Source organism: Galeopterus variegatus, unplaced genomic scaffold, assembly GCF_000696425.1.
Source record: "Galeopterus variegatus unplaced genomic scaffold, G_variegatus-3.0.2 Scaffold529, whole genome shotgun sequence".
Taxonomy (NCBI): Eukaryota; Metazoa; Chordata; class Mammalia; order Dermoptera; family Cynocephalidae; genus Galeopterus; species Galeopterus variegatus.
In genome coordinates, this window is record NW_007726640.1 from 446,701 (window position 1) to 465,811 (window position 19,111).

At 46.4% G+C, this 19,111-nt stretch overlaps 1 protein-coding gene across 2 annotated transcripts in view; it reads left to right on the plus strand.

The window, feature by feature from the left end:
• The window catches only part of SSH1 (slingshot protein phosphatase 1), a 33,855-nt gene extending 15,255 nt beyond the window's left edge, over positions 1–18,600 (plus strand). For both annotated transcript variants that reach the window (XM_008569793.1, XM_008569794.1), the window contains 6 exons: positions 387–515; positions 2,978–3,024; positions 4,412–4,558; positions 6,072–6,272; positions 8,960–9,527; positions 12,647–18,600. In XM_008569793.1, coding sequence (XP_008568015.1) covers positions 387–515; positions 2,978–3,024; positions 4,412–4,558; positions 6,072–6,272; positions 8,960–9,527; positions 12,647–13,900 — 2,346 coding nt within the window. In that variant the 3' untranslated portion in view covers positions 13,901–18,600. The remainder of the gene's footprint in view (positions 1–386; positions 516–2,977; positions 3,025–4,411; positions 4,559–6,071; positions 6,273–8,959; positions 9,528–12,646) is intronic.
• Positions 18,601–19,111: the final 511 nt, after the last annotated feature.

A 19,111-nucleotide genomic window follows, 5' to 3' on the forward strand; every position in this document is an offset into this window, starting at 1 on the left:
CAGTTGGCTTTACTTTTAGGTAGAGTAGCCTGCATTCCTGCCACCCACACATTGTGTGCTGTGTGTGTCTAAATGCTTTCTCTGAGGGGAAAAAAAAAGAAACACGTTGGGCCAGCCCGTGGCTCACTCGGGAGAGTGCGGTGCTGATAACACCAAGGCCCCGGGTTCGGATCCCATATAGGGATGGCCGGTTTGCTCACTGGCTGAGTGTGGTGCTGACAACACCAAGCCAAGGGTTAAGATCCCCTTACCGGTCATCTTTAAAAAAAAAAAAAGAAACACCTTTTCTGGAAACAGCCACTGTTTGAATTGTAACTTTTATGCTTTGGAGGTGGACAGCTGTTTTCTTTAACAAATTGCTTTTCCTGATATTTTCCACTCCACAGATCCGTAATGAATTAGAGAAACAGATGAACTGTAACTTGAAAGAATTCAAGGAATTCATAGACAACGAGATGCTACTTATCTTGGGACAGATGGACAAGCCCTCCCTTATCTTCGATCATCTTTATCTCGTAAGAGGCACAGCCGATGGCAGTATCTGGTTTGGGGAACATAAATCAGACCTTGATTGTTTGGAGCTTGCAGCAAGTCAGAGAGGAAAAGCAGGCAAAAAGCTTGAGTTACTGGAACCTCCATCCTGACTCTGATGGGACCTCCCCTCTTTGACCCCCTTCTCTGCCTGCAGCCTAAGGTCTCCTCTGGAGCCAGATGTGTGCGATGGGGCTCCCAGCTGAGCTGCGGGGAGTTGTTTGGAAGCTATTTGGCATAGTCACCTGGCAAGTGTTTTCAGACTCTCTCTACCCTTTGTCTTCTTCAGTCGCTAACAGGCCCCATCCAGTTACCTCCAAATGGTTTGTGGGCTAGAAGACCCCAGTTACTAAAGGACACATACTTACCAGGCCCCAGAATTATGCCTAGGCATCCTGAGACATGAAAAAAAACAGGGAGGATCACACAACTAAAACGAGTTTCCCCTCAGCCTGTGCAGACAGCTTCTCTAATGCCCTGCTCCTAGAGCCCACTGGAAGAATCTGCCCTGGTCATGGAACTGTGGGTGGGTTGTCCTGATTCTCTGCACCTCTATCTCTTGCTCAGATTGTCTTAATGCCGTAAGTCTCCATAGAAGGCAACTGGCAAGTTTTCAAAGTCAGAGACTGCAGAGGAAGGCACGTTACTAAAATTAGAGTGGCCATGTGGTGTAATGAATATCAGACCCACCAGGGCCCAAGTTCCCACTCCTCAGCCTCATCAGCCATGTGACAGGGAGCAAGTCACTTTGCTTCTCTTTTCCCTTCATTCTGTATCCTCTGATTATGAGGATTAAATAAAATACATGTTTAAACACCGAGTACAGTTTCTGTAGGTGCTAATAAGTGGTAACCATTGTTAAAGGAGACACTGCTTCCTGGGAAAGCTGAGGGAAGGGTGTTTGCTGCTGAAGACATGAATGACTTTGTTTTCTACCTGTAGGAAGTAAATAAGAGTTCTCCAAATGTATATGTAGTGATAGACATTTTTAATGTATTTATATATCTGTGTCTATCCATATATGTATATATTTATACATTAAAATGTATGTAAGCGTGTGGATTGCAATGAAAGATATCCGGGAAGCACTGGGCACTTATTGTCTCCCTGGGAAATTGACTGACTTCCCTGGTGAGAATGAACACAAGCCATCCTGGTCCTGGCTTTCTCCACTAGGGGGTGGTCACAGCAAGACAACACTCACAGCTTCAGTGGAGTTGCATTATTCTTTCGGTGTGGTTTGGTGCTCTATGTCACTTTTTCCATGAGAGATACTGAAGGAATTTTTATGTTTGAACCTCTCCCTCAAATATGAAACTTCAGCGAGCACCCCCACATTGCCAGCTTGATCATGGCTCTGCAGCCCTGGGTCCTGAGGGTCTGCCCTTTTGGGAACTGGGGAAAGGAAGTTAATATGGAGACTAGGACAGGTTCTTTTGCTCTTTGTGACTCTCTCGTTTGCATTTCCTAAGAGTGAGGTGATCATTTTTTGTTTTTTTCTCTGTTCCACGTTCTTTGAATTGCTCAGGAATGAAGGGTTTGTTTCTTAATGATGCCATTTTAAAATGCATTAAAATAAAACATGTTGTAGAAAGTCTGGAAATACAAATAAGTATGTAGAAGAAGTGGTTATTCCCAATCTCACAAATCCAGAGGTGGTCACTGTTAACATTTTGGTATATTTTTCCCCCATATTTTTTTATTTTTTTAATGCTTCTTAAAAAAGAGAGAGAAAGGAAAGGATCATAGTTTTGTATCCTGCTTTCTTTTTAAAAATTTTTTCCTTATGTGGTGTTTCCCTGCATCATTAAATATTCTCCGAAAGAATGAGTTATTTCAGTGACTCCATTGTAAGGATCCATCATCTTTTATTTTACTACTTTCTTCCCATTGAGCCTTTAGGTTGTCTCCATCCTTTTGTTATGAATAACCATAAATATCTTCATACCTAAATCTCTATGAATTCTGATTATTTCCTCAGGACAGATTTTTATAACTGGAATTACTGGGTCAGAGGGTGGGGACTTTTTAAATATTGCCAAAATACTTCCCAGAAAAGGTAGAGGGATTCCTGCCTTAACTAGTGTGTGGTGAACGTGCCCTTCCCTGAGTGGGAGGTCATAGGTCTCTGGCTATGGGACCGTGGCAGAATCTTAGGAAAGAAAGATGTGAAGTGGGGAGCGGGTTTTCCTGGACTCACTCTTTCCCTAAAGCCAAGGGGCCCGTGAGCATGGTCCGTCTTCTTCCTTCCCTGTCGCACACGTCAATGATACTGTAAATACCTCGGAACCTACTTTGATACCAGCCTCTCAGTTCTCTGTTTTCTGAGGCCAAGGGCCCATGCAATAAGGCCTCACCATCAGGGCTAGGATAAACCATGCATCCCGTAAACAGCTCTGAGGCCGACATGTGACACTCACGGGGGTTTGTGTGATCTGTCCCCCAGGGCTCTGAATGGAATGCATCCAATCTGGAGGAACTGCAGGGCTCAGGGTGAGTCTGCTCCCCTTGTCTTCCCCTGTCCTTCCAGGCAGCCCAGAAACCCTCCGCTGTGCCATCGAGGTTCAGACCTTGGGCTGCCTGCCTTTTGTTGCCTGAACCCTGGTCTCCGAAGTGGCTGGGGGGCTGATTTGCATAGCTAAACAGATGTGCTTCAAAATGCCACGTCCTGAATAATTCATGGGTTTTAGATATTGCTGGAGTCTTGTGTGATTGTGTGTGTCGGGGGAAGGTTTCTAAATCAGACTCACATGGGATAGAGCAGCCTGAGTGCTGACAAGGTTTGGAGGCCCCTCCCACCACCGGTTGCTGAGACTCCTAGCATGGACACAGAGATCCAATGGCTGATTTGCCAGTCAGCAACCCTGATCCCTGGACCACTCCTGGCTCTGTCTGAGGCTATACTTTGGGTCATGGTGGGAATCTTGCAACTAAATACTCAGTGTTGGCCAGAAACATGCCTGTCTTAGTATCAGAAGTGCTCAATAGCAGGAATGAAAAATGTTTAAAGCTAGACCTTCAAGAACAGATGTCTGGACTCTTTTATTTATTTATTTATTTTTTTGACAACATAGCCACAAAATCACCATTCTGTGGATCTGACATAATGGCATTCTTGAATTACTAAATTTAAAAATCAAGACTAAACAAATCTCAAAATACATCTTTAGAGCTACTGGTTAAGATGTGTTCTTTCAAAAGAAAGTATTCTTACAATGTAGGGTGGTACTCTGTGCTTTCCATCTTGCTGGAATAAATAAAATGACTTTTAAAGGTATTTTTTAAAGCATAGATAAATATTCTCTTATGGAACCTATTTGAGATGTTTTCTAACTCCTGAAATTATTTTGTCCTTCCAGAAATAAAAGTACTTATTAAGTGTAGAGAACTACAGAACCTGGGTTAGCAGAACTTCTCAAATATTTATTTATATTTTGCCTTGTTTCAGAATGGATTTAAGGCAGTTCCCAAGGACATAAATAGTGGATTGGTATATTCTGCTTTTTAACTGTTTAAGTGTGGAGACTTTTCTTTTAATCCTCTGTATACTCGTAACAGTTATGAATTTTGAAACTTTAAGGAGCTTAGATATGTATTTAAGTAATACTTATCTTTACTTTCCAGAAGTAACATTGCTTAGCAGTACTTTGAACTGAGTTATCTTTTTTATACTGTTTTCTAAATAAAGAAATTTGGTTTTTTAGTATAAATATTGGGCAGTTAGGAAGTATTTTTTTTAAATTGCCATTATGAAAAACAAAGGTTCCACCACAAACATATATCCTTTATTAATGTGTATTTAATTTTTTTTCTTGGCTAGTGTTTTGTATTTTCTCATTCTGATTCTCCAAATTTGTTTTTTATTTTTTTCTCATTGCAGGGTTGACTACATTTTAAATGTCACTAGAGAAATAGATAATTTTTTCCCTGGCTTATTTGCATATCATAACATCCGAGTCTACGATGAAGAGACAACAGACCTTCTAGCCCACTGGAATGAAGCATATCATTTTATAAACAAAGCAAAGTAAGTGGGCAGGGGGACCGGTCTGAGGAAGAAACCAGCTGCTGGGGGTGCAGAAATCAATGGCAGTCAGAGACTCAGAAGCCAGCTGGCTTGAGGAAGCTTGGATGTCTGATGGACCTTTGTTTTCAGCTGCAGGACCCCAAGCACCAAAGGGTTATTGGTCTTCACCAGGTAGAGGCCCTGATGAGCTTGTTCTGCCCCCCATATCTGTGATTGTGACATTTGACCTCAGTTTTTGACATCGGCACTGGTTCCAGAGAAAGGTGCAGTACCAAGTGGACACTCTTGGGAGCTGTGCCCCTGTAGAGTCGCTGAGCTGGGGGAGAGCTGGCGTGTTCATGAGCTTAGACCTCCTTTGGATTCTCAGAGAATCCAGCCTGTCTTCTCTTCCCAACTTAGTGCGATTTTCCTGTTAGCGTAGACAGGGACAGACCACCAAAGGGTGTGGCCAGCCTCACTGCCCTGAGTGGTGGGTTGGTTTTGCCCATCTTTTGTCCTCACTTTATTCTCCTGCAGAACAACTCTGTCTTATTGAAGTCAAGAACAGAAAGAGAGAATCCTCCCAGATGCTATCTGGAGAAACACCCTTCTCTGCTTTGTAACCCTCCAGGTCAAAGCTACATAAAGTGTCCTTAACCAGATTTTAGTTTTCTTGTGCTCCCAGGGGACAGACTCAGGGCTCCCTTGATGAAGACTTCAAGACCAGCAGCCAAAAAAAAAAAAAAAATTGCAGATTTGGGGAGGAATTTTAAGCATGGAGTATAGGAAACTCGAGCCTCCTCCCACCTGGTGGGTCTCCCTTCTGTATGAATAAAGTTTCACAGGTGCTGCCTTCACCAGTCAACATTCTTGAACAAACGATACTTAGAGAAACACTGTCCCCGACCTGGCCTTCTCTGTTAAATCAGCCACGCCTGGGCCGATTCTGTCTCCTTGCAAGTAACAGCTCGGCCTCATCTTCCGCCCTGTCTTCTTTCTCCCTCAGCCAAGTTGGCTGTGCTGTTGTCCTGCTCTTGCGCTCCAGCCCTCCTGTCTGAGTACCTCTCTCTCTCCCCAGGGCCACGCAGCTTCAGTCCACTGACCTCATTTTTCTACAGTAACTCATTCACTGGCTCCATCAGCTGTAGCTGCTGAGTAGCTTTTGCAGAAATCCCTTTAGCTGCCCAGTCACTTCCCAGGAAAGGGGTTTGGGTCCCTAGCCTATCCCACTGATGTGGAAAGATTCCCACTTTGTCCCTAAAGGCAGCCGAATTTTGGAGTTCTCCCTGCAAAACTTGGCTAAACAGGGACAGATTTATCTTGATTTCCCATTATGTGCTAATTGATTTTACAGCAAAGTTATTTCCTTTAGAGGGTGTGTGGACATCTGCTCCGCTTTTAAAGTTAGGACATAGGAGGGTTTAGGCAATGAGATAACTTCAGGGTTTTAAAGAAAATCAGGTGGGTAAAAGCCTTGAGAATGAAGCTATTGAAGCATTTTAACTCTTTCTCCTCTCCACCCCAACCCTTTCAGGAGGAACCATTCCAAGTGCCTGGTGCATTGCAAAATGGGCGTCAGTCGCTCTGCTTCCACGGTCATAGCCTATGCCATGAAGGAATTTGGCTGGCCTCTGGAAAAAGCGTATAACTACGTGAAGCAAAAGCGCAGCATTGCACGACCCAACGCGGGCTTTATGAGGCAGCTGTCTGAGTATGAAGGCATCTTGGACGCAAGGTGGGTGCCTGCCCAGAGAGAAGGGCTGGCAGACGGAGCTGGAGAGCCCTGCAGCCAGGCATCCAAGCGTGCTCCCATTTGGCCTGGCAGTGGCTTCCGCAGCTAAAATTCTGCCTCTCTGGGAGAGCCGGTTTGAGGAAAACAACTATTGTTTGGGCTTTGATTAGTAGTTTCCAGGAGGGATCTGTTTTGATTTTGTTGGCACACACACAAAGCTTGTTTTCCTGCTGCAGGGAACGGTGCCTAACTTGTAATCCAAGTCAAGACCTTGTGTGTGATATGGGCATGTGTATATCCCGTGTCCTGAGCATCTGCTTTGTGCAGAGCCTGGTGCACAGCCTGTGCAGAGCCTGCTGCAGGGCAGGTCCCAGGACTGCAGAGACAAACCTACCAGTCTACCACTTATGAGCTGGACAATTTAGGGCAAGTTCATCAGTCTCCATGAGCCTCATTTTCCTCTTCTGAGTTAAGAATTAGTGCCTACCTGAGTGTGGGTATTCATGGTGCAAGTGCTATGGAAAACAGTGTTATGATTCCCCCCCAAAATTAAAAATAGAATTACCGTATGATCCAGAAATTCCATCTGGCTGTATACCCAAAAGAACTGAAAGCAGAGTCTTCAGGAGATATTTGCACACTCATGTTCACAGCAGCACTATTCACAATAGCCAAAAGGTGGAAGCAACCCAAGCGTCCATCGATGGATGAATGGACAAACAAAATGTGGTATATTCATACAATGGAATATTGTTCAGCCTTAAAAAGGAAGAAACTTCTGACATGTGCTACAACATGGATGAAGCTTGAAGACACTGCTAAGTGAAATAAGCCAGCCACAAAAGAACAAATACTGTACAATTCCACTTATATGAGGTACCTAGACTAGTGAAATTCATACAGTCAGAAAGTTGAATTATGGTCGCCAGGCTACAGGGAGAGGGGACCAAGAAGTTATTGTTTAATTAGTACAGAGTCTCAGTTTTGTAAAATGAAGAGAGTTCTGGAGACGGATGGTGGTGATGATTGCATGACTTTATGAATGTAGTTAATAATATACCACTGAATGGTGAAGATGGCAAATTTTATGATATGTGTATTTTTTCACAAATAATTGAGGTTAAAAAGAATGCCCATTTGATAGGACTCTTATGACATTCGAATGAATACCGTACACGTTTACCTTTACAGATTCTTTGCCAGACCTGGTTCATAGTAAATACTCAATAAATGTAGCTTCTTTTAAAATCTTTAACTCCCACCCCAAAAAGGTCTGCAAAGTACAGGCTATCCCCCTTTTGGTGGGGGGTGGGGGATGGAGATAGGGAACTGACACTGAAAGGTTAGTTTGTCTCACATCCCACAGCCAGCGGACGGCAGAGGGGAGGTACACACCTCTGTCTTTCAGCCTCCGAGGTGGGGGGTGCTCCATGCATGGAGGCCTGAGGTTATCCAGCCTCCCTCACTCGGAGTGGTGCAGGGTCCTCCAGTGATCCCAGGCAGATCCCCACTGTGATTCCAGAACCCCAGGCTCCATAATCAGAAGCCAACAGCTGGGGACTCACCTTCTCCCTGTTTCCTTTCTGTCCAGTCTGGATGAGAAGCAGGCCTCTCTGGGCCATTTCTGACCAGGGTCAGGAGGAAGTCACAGGCTAAGTCCACTGGCTTCTCGGCCAAGTTTGGGAAAGCAGGAGTGCCCTGGGAGGGTTGAACAGAGCCCCGAGAACAGCTCCAGTCATCTCTGGACTCTTTCACCGTCAGCTGGAGAAGGTGGGACAAGTTCCCAGGCAGGGCCCAGAGGAGGAACAGCGAGTGTCCTGCTGTCCTTGCCTGCAGTCTCTCAGTCTCTTGCGGGCACCAGTGCCCTTTGCAGCTGAACCAGGCCACAGTCAGAGCAGCCGATGAAGCGTGCACACGAAGCAGACAGTAACAGACACTTGCATTGCCGCCTTGCATCGGAGAGCCGCAGCAGATCCCTGCCTTCCACTGTGCTTTTACCTGCACTAACACACGGAAGCCCATGATGTTGCTAGTACTCTAAGAACCACAGGGGTGACATAGTTACCTTATTTCAATATAAACCCTTTTCTCTTTTTTTTTGTATTACATTTTTTAAATGTATTATAAAAACAAATATCATAGTAATAGAAAAAAAATTTTTTAAAACTTACCTGTAATCTCTCTGACTCGAACAAATATTTCCAGTTTTCTGGGATTTTCCCAACTTTTATTCACATGCATTAACATGCCTACACAGTGATATTAGTGTGTATAGATTTGAATATACTGTCTGCTTTGATCCTCTTAATTTCCTTACAGCATTGGTATGAGAGGGTTATTCTCATTTGACAGAGAAACAGATGGAATGTCACTGACATGACTAAGTTCACAAAGTGAAATAAGATTAAATACAGACACACAGACTACAAGTCTAGACTCCCTTGGTGGATCTGCCACCTCGTCAGCACGTGGCACAAAGTCATGTAAGGCTTCCTATGTGAGCCATGATGATTTGGGATCCTGATGCCATTTCACATTCTTATGTTTCTTGCGAATAAATAAGCAGAGAGGCTTTACCTAAGCAAGCCATAGAGTTGTCCTTGTCCCCCTCCCTGACCTTGGCTGTCCCTAGTTTGCTCCCCCAACCCTGCTGTCCCCTGCTCACTTTGCTCTGCCCTATCTCCCCACAGCAAGCAGCGGCACAACAAGCTGTGGCGCCAGCAGGCAGAGAGCAGCCACCAGCAGCCTGTGGATGACCCCATAGGACTTGGCGACTTCTTGCCAGAGACCCTGGATGGCCCCCCAGACACCCGGCTGCCCTGCTTGGAAGATGTCGCCCAGTCTGGGTTCCCAGGTGGCAGGGCCCCAGCAGGGCCTGCTCTCCCCTGTTGCTTCCGTCGACTCTCAGACCCCCTCCTGCCTTCCCCTGACAGTGAATCTGGTAGCTTGGTCCAGCTCGAGGATCTGGAGAGGGAGGCTCTGCTGGAGGAGGCAGCTCAGCCCACAGAAGTGCACAAGCCAGCCAGACATGCCCAGGAAGGTTCTGGACTCTGTGAGAAGGACATAAAGAAGAAACTAGAGTTCAGAAGCCCCAAAGCCCAGAGTTGCTCCTTGCTGCAAGTGGAGGAGATGGACAAGGAAGAGGGTCTGGGAGGAGGGCAGTGGGGGCAGATCCCAACCCAGCTGGACAGAAACCTGCTCAACCGGGAGAACCTAAATAACAACAACAGCAAGAGGAGCTGTCCGGATGACTTTGAGGTAGGCATGGGACCAGCACGTGGGGCGACAAACCACATCACTCCCATCCAGCCCTGTGGAGCAGCCCCTTCCTGGCCATTCCTGCCAATTCACTCTGCTAGGCCGGCAGGTCTCATCTCCAGCAATCAGAGGCTTTATTTCAGAGGGAGCTTCTGCTGGCTGGTTGGGAATGTAGCGTGCACATGTGTAGTGGGCTGTAGATCTTTAGGCGGTAACACAAATCCCTGCATGCTCCTTACCCCATGCACCTTATTCATGACGCGTGCAGGGCTTCCAACTCAATTTCTTTTTTCTTGTGTAAAATGTAAAACATAGACCTTATCACCCAGCTTCAGCCTTTATCAATATGGGCCCGTCCTTGTTTCTCACCCTCACCTGCTTCCCCACACCCTGGATTATTTTTGAAACAAATCCCAGATCTATCATTTTACCCATAAATGCTCCAGTATGTAACATAACCAAAATACCATTACCATGTTTATAAACTGATAATGATTCCTCAACATTATCATGTATCTGGCAGTCTTTCAACTCAGATTTTAATGCTTAACTCCGTTAGTCTCTTGTAGCTGTCATATTTGGTGGATTTTCAGCAACAAGGTTTTGCCTTCCACCTGGTGCATACCCAGAAAATGGCTTATTCCAGCTAGGCTTTTCCCTGTTCCATCAATGGGAAGTGGCCCAGGAGTGGAGGCTGGTTTTGTGCGGGGGTGTGGTGTGCAGCCTGGTCTCAGGTTCCCCCCTGGCTCTGCCACTGCTCACCAGGCCCTAGGGTGAGGCGTCCCAATTCCCCTAGCCTCGCCTCCCCATCTCACAGGACAGCTGTAGTGCTCAAGTGAGAGCACCTGGGATATTGACAGGTGCACTCAAGTATAAAGCCGGTTTTTATTAACATCATGTCATTATAGTGCAAATAAAACTGGGAAGTTAAATCTCCCAACCTCCAAATCATAAAACATATTCCAAACCCAATGTTAATTACTCATGAATTTCCCCTGCAACTTACCACTTCCCTCAAAGAGCAGATAATCCTAGAGACAGATGACATAAAACCTCTTTGTCCAGGACAGTGTTGCCATGGTTAGTTCACAGTGGTTTAGCCATGAGTCACTGGACGGTGAACACAGAGAAGATTGGATAAGAGGACAAGTGCAGGACAAGGCCTCCTTCTGCCTGGGCAACACCTGCTTGTCCCGGAAGTCTCAGCTGAGGTGTTGATTCCTTTGGGAAGCCTTCACTTCGTGGAGACTTGGAGCCCATTCCTCTCTCCTCTAGCACTTTTCCACACAGCTTTCTGGTCCTTTCCAGCTTGTATACAGAAGGCTTCCAGGGGAGGGGCTGTGTCTTGTCTGCTGTCCCTGCTTCTGGTGCAAGTCCTGGCATGAGGCAAGTGCTCCATAAATAATGTGTTGAATGAATGAATCCTCCCCCACCCTGTTACCCCGTGGGCTGTGAAAGGTGCTCTCCAATGCCTCACTGTGGTAGGTTTCAATCCAGGTTTGAGAAAAAATGAACACGTAGACACTTTGGTTAGAGCTTCAGAAACATTTCTGGGTCAAGAATTTAGGCCTTAAAGAATAGAACAGTGGTTACCAGAGACTGGGGAGAGAAAACAGAGGTTGGCCAACGGGTACAAAATTCAATTAGGTAGGAAGAATAAGTTCTGGTGTTTCATTGCACAGCAGGGCAACTGTGGTTAACTGTCAAGTTTTGTATATTGCATAATAGCTAGAGGAGAGGCTCTTCAGTGTTTTCGCCACAAAGAAATGATAAATGCATGAGGTGATTAATACGTTAACTACTTTAACCCAATTATTATATACATATGTATGTATCAAAACATCACATTGTACCCCATAAGTGTGTATAATTACAATGTGATAATTACAATTAAAAAAAAAATTCAGGCCGTAACACAAGGGTAGCAGGTGGACCCAGAAGCCAGCCCTAGGGTTCCTGACAGAGACCCTGCAGAAGACCCTGTTTCCCCGAGGAGCGGCCGAGAGCCCTTTTGACTCTTCCATTGTTGGACAGCCCACAACTTCTTACCTTGGGGGACACAGGATGGTATTAATCCTTGACAGTTGGGAGGAGGGGGGAAACCCAAGCTCCGCCTGTGGGGAGAAATCACAAGAAACCTACATCAGCCCTTTGCCTGGAAGGCTTCCTTTTAGACCAGCTCAGGAATCTCACAGCCGAACAACTCTCGGAGAGTCAGCTGCCCTTGCCTCCCCTTTTGCTTTCCTTGCCTCTTTCTCAGCCCAGGAGAGCAGTTCTTGTGCCTGTCGATCAGGCCATGAGGGAGGGGAAGGGTCGCCCTGCCCGGCAGATGGGGGAGTGTGTAGAGGTGCATGCTGCCTTCACTTAGACCCCAGTGACCACAGGGCAGGGGGTTTCCTTGGGAAACAATGGAAATGTGTTTTCTCTCAGTATATAAAACCCACTTCTGCCCAGCTGTCTCGTTGGGGCCTGTGGGCACCTGCATTTGGGTGTGTGTTGGAGTCTTTCCGAAAACCATTTTTGCCCTTTGCCACCTCTCTAGTGAAGACTATGGCTAGATGATGGTTCTGGAGCCATGCAGTACTCTTGCTGGACAGGGGGTGCTCCCTTGTCGGGATGCTCCCTTGTCAGGCTGCAGACTGCCCAAATGCAGATTCCTTCTGAAAGGGAGAGACCACTTTCTGTGTTTGTGTGGCAGACACGCTGTTTCATTTCATTCTCACAGTGCTGTGAGGCTGGGGTTTGTCACCTGTTTTCCACATGAGACCAGATCCTGGAAAAGATCATACCACGCAGATGGCAGAGACAGGGCTCAGAAGGGAGGTCCCTGGAAGCACTGCCCTGACCATGCTGGTTGTGTGGCCCAAGGGTTGCCCGGGACCTTGGGCAGTTAGCTTCTGCAGAGTTTGGTTCACTACCTCTTACTCCTCTCTAACCTGCACTGTTACGGTCAAGTGAGTTTTGAGAGATCTTTATTCCTGCACCAAACGAAGTAAGAGCACTGCCTGTCCAGTGCCCACCCCCAGCCCCTCTTTGCCCTCTTCCCTACCTGCATTTCTCACATTTTTGGTCATTAGCTCATTATCACATTCTCTCACAATATTCTTGTCCCCTTGCAGCATGATGCTATATTTGGGATCCTTAACAAAGTGAAGCCTTCCTATAAATCCTGCACCAACTGCATGTACCCGACAGCCAGCAGGGCTCCTGAGGCCTTCAAGGAGCCATGTGAGGACCCTCGTGCTCCTGCCATCTGCACTCAGCCAGCCTTCCTACCCCACGTCACATCTTCCTCTGTGGCCCACACGGCCAGCAAGACCCGAGCTCCAGAGAAGCTGGCTTCTGGCCCAGCCGAAACTCCCCCATTCCTACCACCAGCAGGCTCAAGGAGGTCAGACACCAGTGACTGTGGGGCTGGGGCTGCCCCAGAACTACCTGCTAGCCTATTGGAACCTTCCAGAGAGACCCCAAAACTTCTGCCAAAGTCCCTCCTTTTGAAGAATTCTCACTGTGAAAAGAGCCCTCCCAGCATGGAAGTGGTGAAGGAAGAATTGTCACCTAAGAGAGACCCAAAGCCAGCCAAGGACCGCAGGCTTCTGTTCAGTAATGAGTCTGAGAAACCAACAACCAACAGCTACTTGATGCAGCACCAGGAATCCATCATTCAGCTGCAGAAGGCAGGCTTGGTCCGCAAGCACACCAAAGAGCTAGAAAGGTTAAAGAGTGTGCTCCCAGATACGGCATCTGCCTGCAGGGACAGCCCTGCCAGCAGGCTGGAGGCCAGCATACCCGAGGAGAACCAGGATCTGGTGGCTGTCCATGAGCCAGGGTCCCCAGCTTCACCCAGCCAAGCTGGGAGGGATGAGAAAGCAGAGGCCGCCCCTTCTCTGTTGGAAGGAGCCTCCCTGAAGAGCCCCACTCCCTTTCTCTACCGCCTGGATCACACCAGTCATTTCTCAAAAGATTTTCTAAAGACCATCTGCTACACCCCCACCTCATCCTCCATGAGCTCCAACCTGACTCGGAGCTCCAGCAGTGACAGCATCCACAGCGTCCGTGGGAAGCCGGGGCTGGTGAAGCAGCGCACGCAGGAAATCGAGACCCGGCTCCGGCTGGCGGGCCTCACCGTCTCCTCCCCACTGAAGCGCTCCCACTCTCTTGCCAAGCTCGGAAGTCTCAACTTCTCCACGGAGGACCTGTCCAGTGAGGCCGACCTGTCCACCCTCGCTGACTCCCAGGATGCCAAGTTGAGCGAGTCTTCCCTCTTGCATGAGCCCCAGGCAGCCCCAAAGAACCCAACTGCAACCTCCAAACCATTAGGGAAATTGGCCCCTGGAAACTTGAAAAGCCCCTCATGGATGGGCAAAAGCTGACCCACCTTTTGCTGCGTTGGGACGTATATTTTCATATGATCCCTCCCGTAGTTTCACTGTGGATTTTGGTCAGCCCCTTACATCTTGATTTCCCTTCGACAATTGAAGTCATCCTGCTCTCCCCCCGTCCCCCACCTTGGAGAGGAGGAGGAGAAGAAAATAACTCACATGCAGCACAAGAAGAAAGGGGAGATGCGGTTGTGTAGCCCGGGAGAACCAGAAACTTGGCCAGTGGACACCACATTCTGGTCCTCAAGTTCCATGTTCTCAAGAAGAGTCATGTTTTAAGAGCACATACAGATATGCACACACATCCAGAATATTCCATGTGCAACATGTGAAAGAAGAGCTGTGGTGATGACATCATCACTGTGGCACAGGTTCCTAGCTCATCCTGGCCCTTGGGGGAAATCTCTTGGATGGCAACATAAGTCCTACCTCTGTTCTTGCTGTGCTTTTTATTTTTAAAATACAAGAATGAGGCTCACTGCAGGGAATAATGCTGTTTCAGAAAGGGTTTTTCCAAAAAAAGAATTTTTTTTTTTTGGTTGGGACCCCAGAAATGTCACGACTTTTAGCTCGATTGCACCAAGCATGGCTAGGTAAAGTCATCAGTGTAAGGCATCCGGTGCCATTGTTGAACTCACTGTGTGCCGAACAGCAGTCGTCTATGCCGTTAAAGTTCTCTGTCCTCGTTTTTTTGTTACAGCTGAATGATGTGTGTTTGGCCAGTACTGCCGTCAGGTGGGTAGCATGTATGAGGTGTTCTCAGTTGTTGCTAATGGTGAGGTTTAAATCACCCCCAACTTTGAGGGGGAAGCACCTCAAAGTACTTTTGAGCCTCAAATACTGCTGAACCAGATGCAGTTGTGTTTAGGTTTCAAAAGCACTCAAGTGTCCAGCAGGGGCAGTGATTCTGAAACATGATCGCCCTGCTGGGAGCCCCAGCACTCAGGTTCACAAGGTCCCATCTGTTCATTATGGGGAGAGAAAGGAGATGTCAGCAGTGAGGAACTTGTAGATCCCTCTCCAGCAGCAACTCAGCAGTAGTTTCTCTGAGGAATGAGACTGTTGAGCAGCATCACAAAGCTTTACAGTCACCCCTTCCTGTAGCGAGACTTCTGCTCCCTGTTTCTCTCCAGCTCTTCCCAGTGGTAATGGTGGAGTAAAGGAGGCATCTGTAGCCTGAGCCTCAGCTCTGTGGGTAGCACCCATAAGAGGCAGGTGAGCCAGAGAGACATACAGCTCTGGGCTGTCATTCAGCAAGGTTATTAAAATATCCTGAAGAGAGAGAAGCAGCAGCTTGTTAGAAAGGCAGAAAGACTTAATTTAGGGAGCAGCAAACTATGGTGTATGGCCCCATGAGCTAAGAATGGTTTTTACATTTTTAAGAGGTTAAAAATAATAATAATAATAATAATATGCAACAGAGACCATGTAGCCCACAAAGCCTAGAATGTTTACTGTCAGGCCCTTTGTAGAAAAAGTTTGCTGACTCCTGATTTTGTTGAACAACCAGCAAATCTGAAGCCCTTCCCTGCTTCTTCAACACCTCAGGCCACACCCTTGCCTCTTCCCGACCCCAGGCCTTGCAGGGCACTCCAGCTTGCCACTCCTGTGCAGGATGGAGCAGTTGTGTATGCGGGGGACACTATTGGCTAAAGCTTTCTCACAGTTCCATCTTACTTCACAGCTGGGTCAGCCAGATTAACTTAGTGAAACCAAGAAGCCTTCTAGGGCCAGCCAAATTCTGAAAGTGGGTAAATGAGTTGCCATTTTACATTGCATAGAACTGGGCCCCTAAAGGAGCCATTCTGTAGGGCACCCTGGGCAGGGTCTTCAGAAACAGCTTCTTCATATTTCAACCAGTGGGTAGAATTTTTGCAAAAACCCTCTCTCTGGGAACTTTTTCTCTGATGTGATTCTTTTATATATATACACACACACATTTTTATTAAAAGGAATCTGTTTTCCCACTAGTGTCCATTGAAATTACCTTAAAAGGTGATTATCCACTTATTCCTGAAACCCTATGGGTTTCCCCCTCCCTCAGCCAACAGAAGCATATTTTCAAAAAAATACCAAGTTTTGCCAAATTAAATTTCATATGGTAGATCAATTTTTGTATAAAAATAATCCTTTAAATTTGGGAATGACAGGCTTATGTTGGTTTTAAACCATGTCTGTGTATGAGAATGACATCCTGTTGAAACTTTAATTTTGAAAGTCATAATTTTTCTTACCCAGTTAGTCAGGGGTGTGTGGGAAGATTACAAATGCAAGTGGGTCTTTGGCTTTTGGCAAACATCTATTCATTTCCAGAAGCCCAGTTAACATGCCAACATCTAAACAGACCAGGACACGGGTCCTCATCACCACAGCAAAATGAAGCATTCTTGATTTGATGGTTCATACCCTGGCCTGGAGAAAAGGATAAGGATTTTTTCCGAGACCCAGACCAGTTGCATGTAAACATACGGCAAATTGCTATTTAAAATGTTATACTAACAAGACGAACATTCTGCCAGGCTTGGGGGTACCTTGGCAAGGACGAATTCATACTGGTCTCCGGAAAGAAAAAGTTTGCTCTGAAAGATATGCCATGTCCTGGCTGATGCTTTGTATGTCATCTTAGCTGGTAGGGAAAATTCCAAACATAAGTGACACAAGAGAGAGGCAGGCAGAGGTTTAGGCTGCGCAGGTCAGTGATTTTGGTGACTGCCATTTTGACTGAGCTTTTCTACATCTTTTTTTTCGCATTGATACAGTAAGGTCTTCTCATCAAGTTTTGAGTATAAGTGGATACTGGTCATAAGGAGGGGGAATACTAGGCTGCCCTCTGATTGTAATTTGACAGTGCAGATTTCCATTTCTTTGTCTTATAGCTACTTCAGGGTCTTTGAGCAATGTCCCTGGTTGCATGAACTTCCTTAGAACAAGGTTTCTTTCTCTTGCATTCCCTGCCTCTTTGCTCTGACCTTTGGGTAGGAGCCCTTCTCCGGGATCCTGTTGCTCATGCATGTAGATGACTCAGCACGTGTTCCAGCTAAAGAGCATTCCAGTCACTTCTAAAGCCCTTTACCCCTGGATAAGCCCAGAGGAGGTTGCAGGATGGAGCTGAGGTTGAATAGAATAGACCTTCAGGACAACCCTGTGATTGTGTGCTCTTGTCTCAGGGCCCATCCTGGAAGGTGAATGAATCCTCTGCTCCCCTGGAGACCATTTCTCCCCGGTGGGAACAAACACTGCATCATTTAGTCAAGATCATATTAAGTAACCCCGCCCAAGGTATGTAAAGAGGGAATTGCTTCCTGTTGGCTGGAAATTCTTGGTGCCAGAATACATTTCACCTGACCCTACTCTTTGGTTGGCCACCTAACAGGGCTCCCCCAAACACACAACCCAGTGAGGGCATCCACTTTACCTCTGGCAAGAGATCTAGGTAGATGGGAAACTTGGTGACACCTGGACAGCCAGTGCAGGTTCACTTGTCCTGGTCCCTCCACCCAGTTCCTGCTGACGTTGCAGGCAAAATGGAGGTCATTGAATTACCATCATATATAGCCCTTGTTCTGTCACTTTCTGCTCTGCAATTGACCACCTATGAGTATGAGTCCATCTACATATATATATGAGTATATGTAACGAATCAAATTATCATGTGCTTCACTTCTCTGTCATCCACACATGTGCTGTGTCACCTGAGCTACCAAGCGAGTCCCTTGGCCGATCTGGAGTAGTGCTATGCAGTGCAGCCCCAGTTCAGTCTGGAGATGAGTTCCTTGTTTTTGTTTTGCAGTAGGTGCTATTGCCCCAGCTTCCGTCACTCCCTTAGACAAGAGTCTAGAAGCAGCTCACCAGTCCTCTACTGCCCTCTCTGTCAGCCTTGCTGCATGAGAAGATAGCTGCTTTCTCCCTCTTTTCCGACACTGTAATTATTGTTTTACAATTGAGTGCCTTAATAATAGTTTACAAATACTATGTATTTGTGCGAAACTGTTAAACTCTCATCTTTTGTGATTGGATACTTTGTCTTGTCAGCAGTGGTTGGTATTAGGACTTGAGCTTGTCTTACTCCAGACTTGTGTTTATTCTGCTATGCAGTTTTTACATTGTGTGTTCACAGCTATTCCAAGGAGTCTTGCTAGAAACAGCCCTGGTAGTTCCTGCCAACGAGGCAGGCATTGGCCCATGCCGTGTTCCATAGTAGCCAATGAAAGAATGTAATTTGGTTTGCTAGCCAGCTGGGGGGTGGCATAGGCCAAGTATCCTCTGAACCACAGCCCAGCACCTCACCCATTGCCCTGATCACACAATTGCACTCTTGTTTAATAGAGATTTTATTACCACCTAGGCCACCCTGTTTTTCTGCTTTGTTTGTGTCCTGAGCTCTTTTGCAACAAAATGTAGGTACAGGTTCCCCCTGCCCTCCCCCACCCCCCCAAAATCAGGAGCTCCTCAAGACAAGTTGATCTTTGGTCTTCAGAAGCTGCCAGTGGGTTCCCGTGTGTTATGTTACAGTATCAATGACTTTTTTATTATATTGTTTTTCCTCTTGTTTTTTTTATATTATGTATTTAAAAGGCAGTATCTTTTGTACTGTGAATTTGCAGTAGAATACGCATAATGCACTTTTTTTTTTACTTCTGTTGGTGTGTATTGTATATAGTGTGCGTGCTTCTTGAAAATAAACTTTTTCTTTATAAATGCCTGATGACTATGAACTTGTACAAAAGAAAGCTGCCCCTTCAACCCTTGTCAACGCTTATGGATATGTCATCATCATCATAATGGCCTGTCTTTACTGAGCACCTACTATATGCTAAGCTCCATGCTAAAAACCTGAACAAGTTAGACCCAGGGAAGAAACATTAGCACCTCCCAGGACTAGTCTTTTTTCCTCCTGATTTTGTCAGGGAGGAAGAGCAAGCACGTCCACCGCTGGGTGACCATTTGTATACCAATAAAACTGTTATCCACCAGGATGGGACTTGAGCTTTGGTGGTTTCTCTTCCTGTGCAAGTAGAAAAGGTAAAGCCAGAAGTGTGCTCTAGACAGGAGGACTGTGGAGGCTAATCACTGCTAACTGCTCAGGCAGGAGTCCCAGGAATTCTCAGTTGCTGAACACAGCAGAGGCTTGTGTCATGCTCATGTCACGGTAAACACCAGGCCGCTTTTGGTAGCTTTCCTCCCATAGTGACTCAGGAAGCT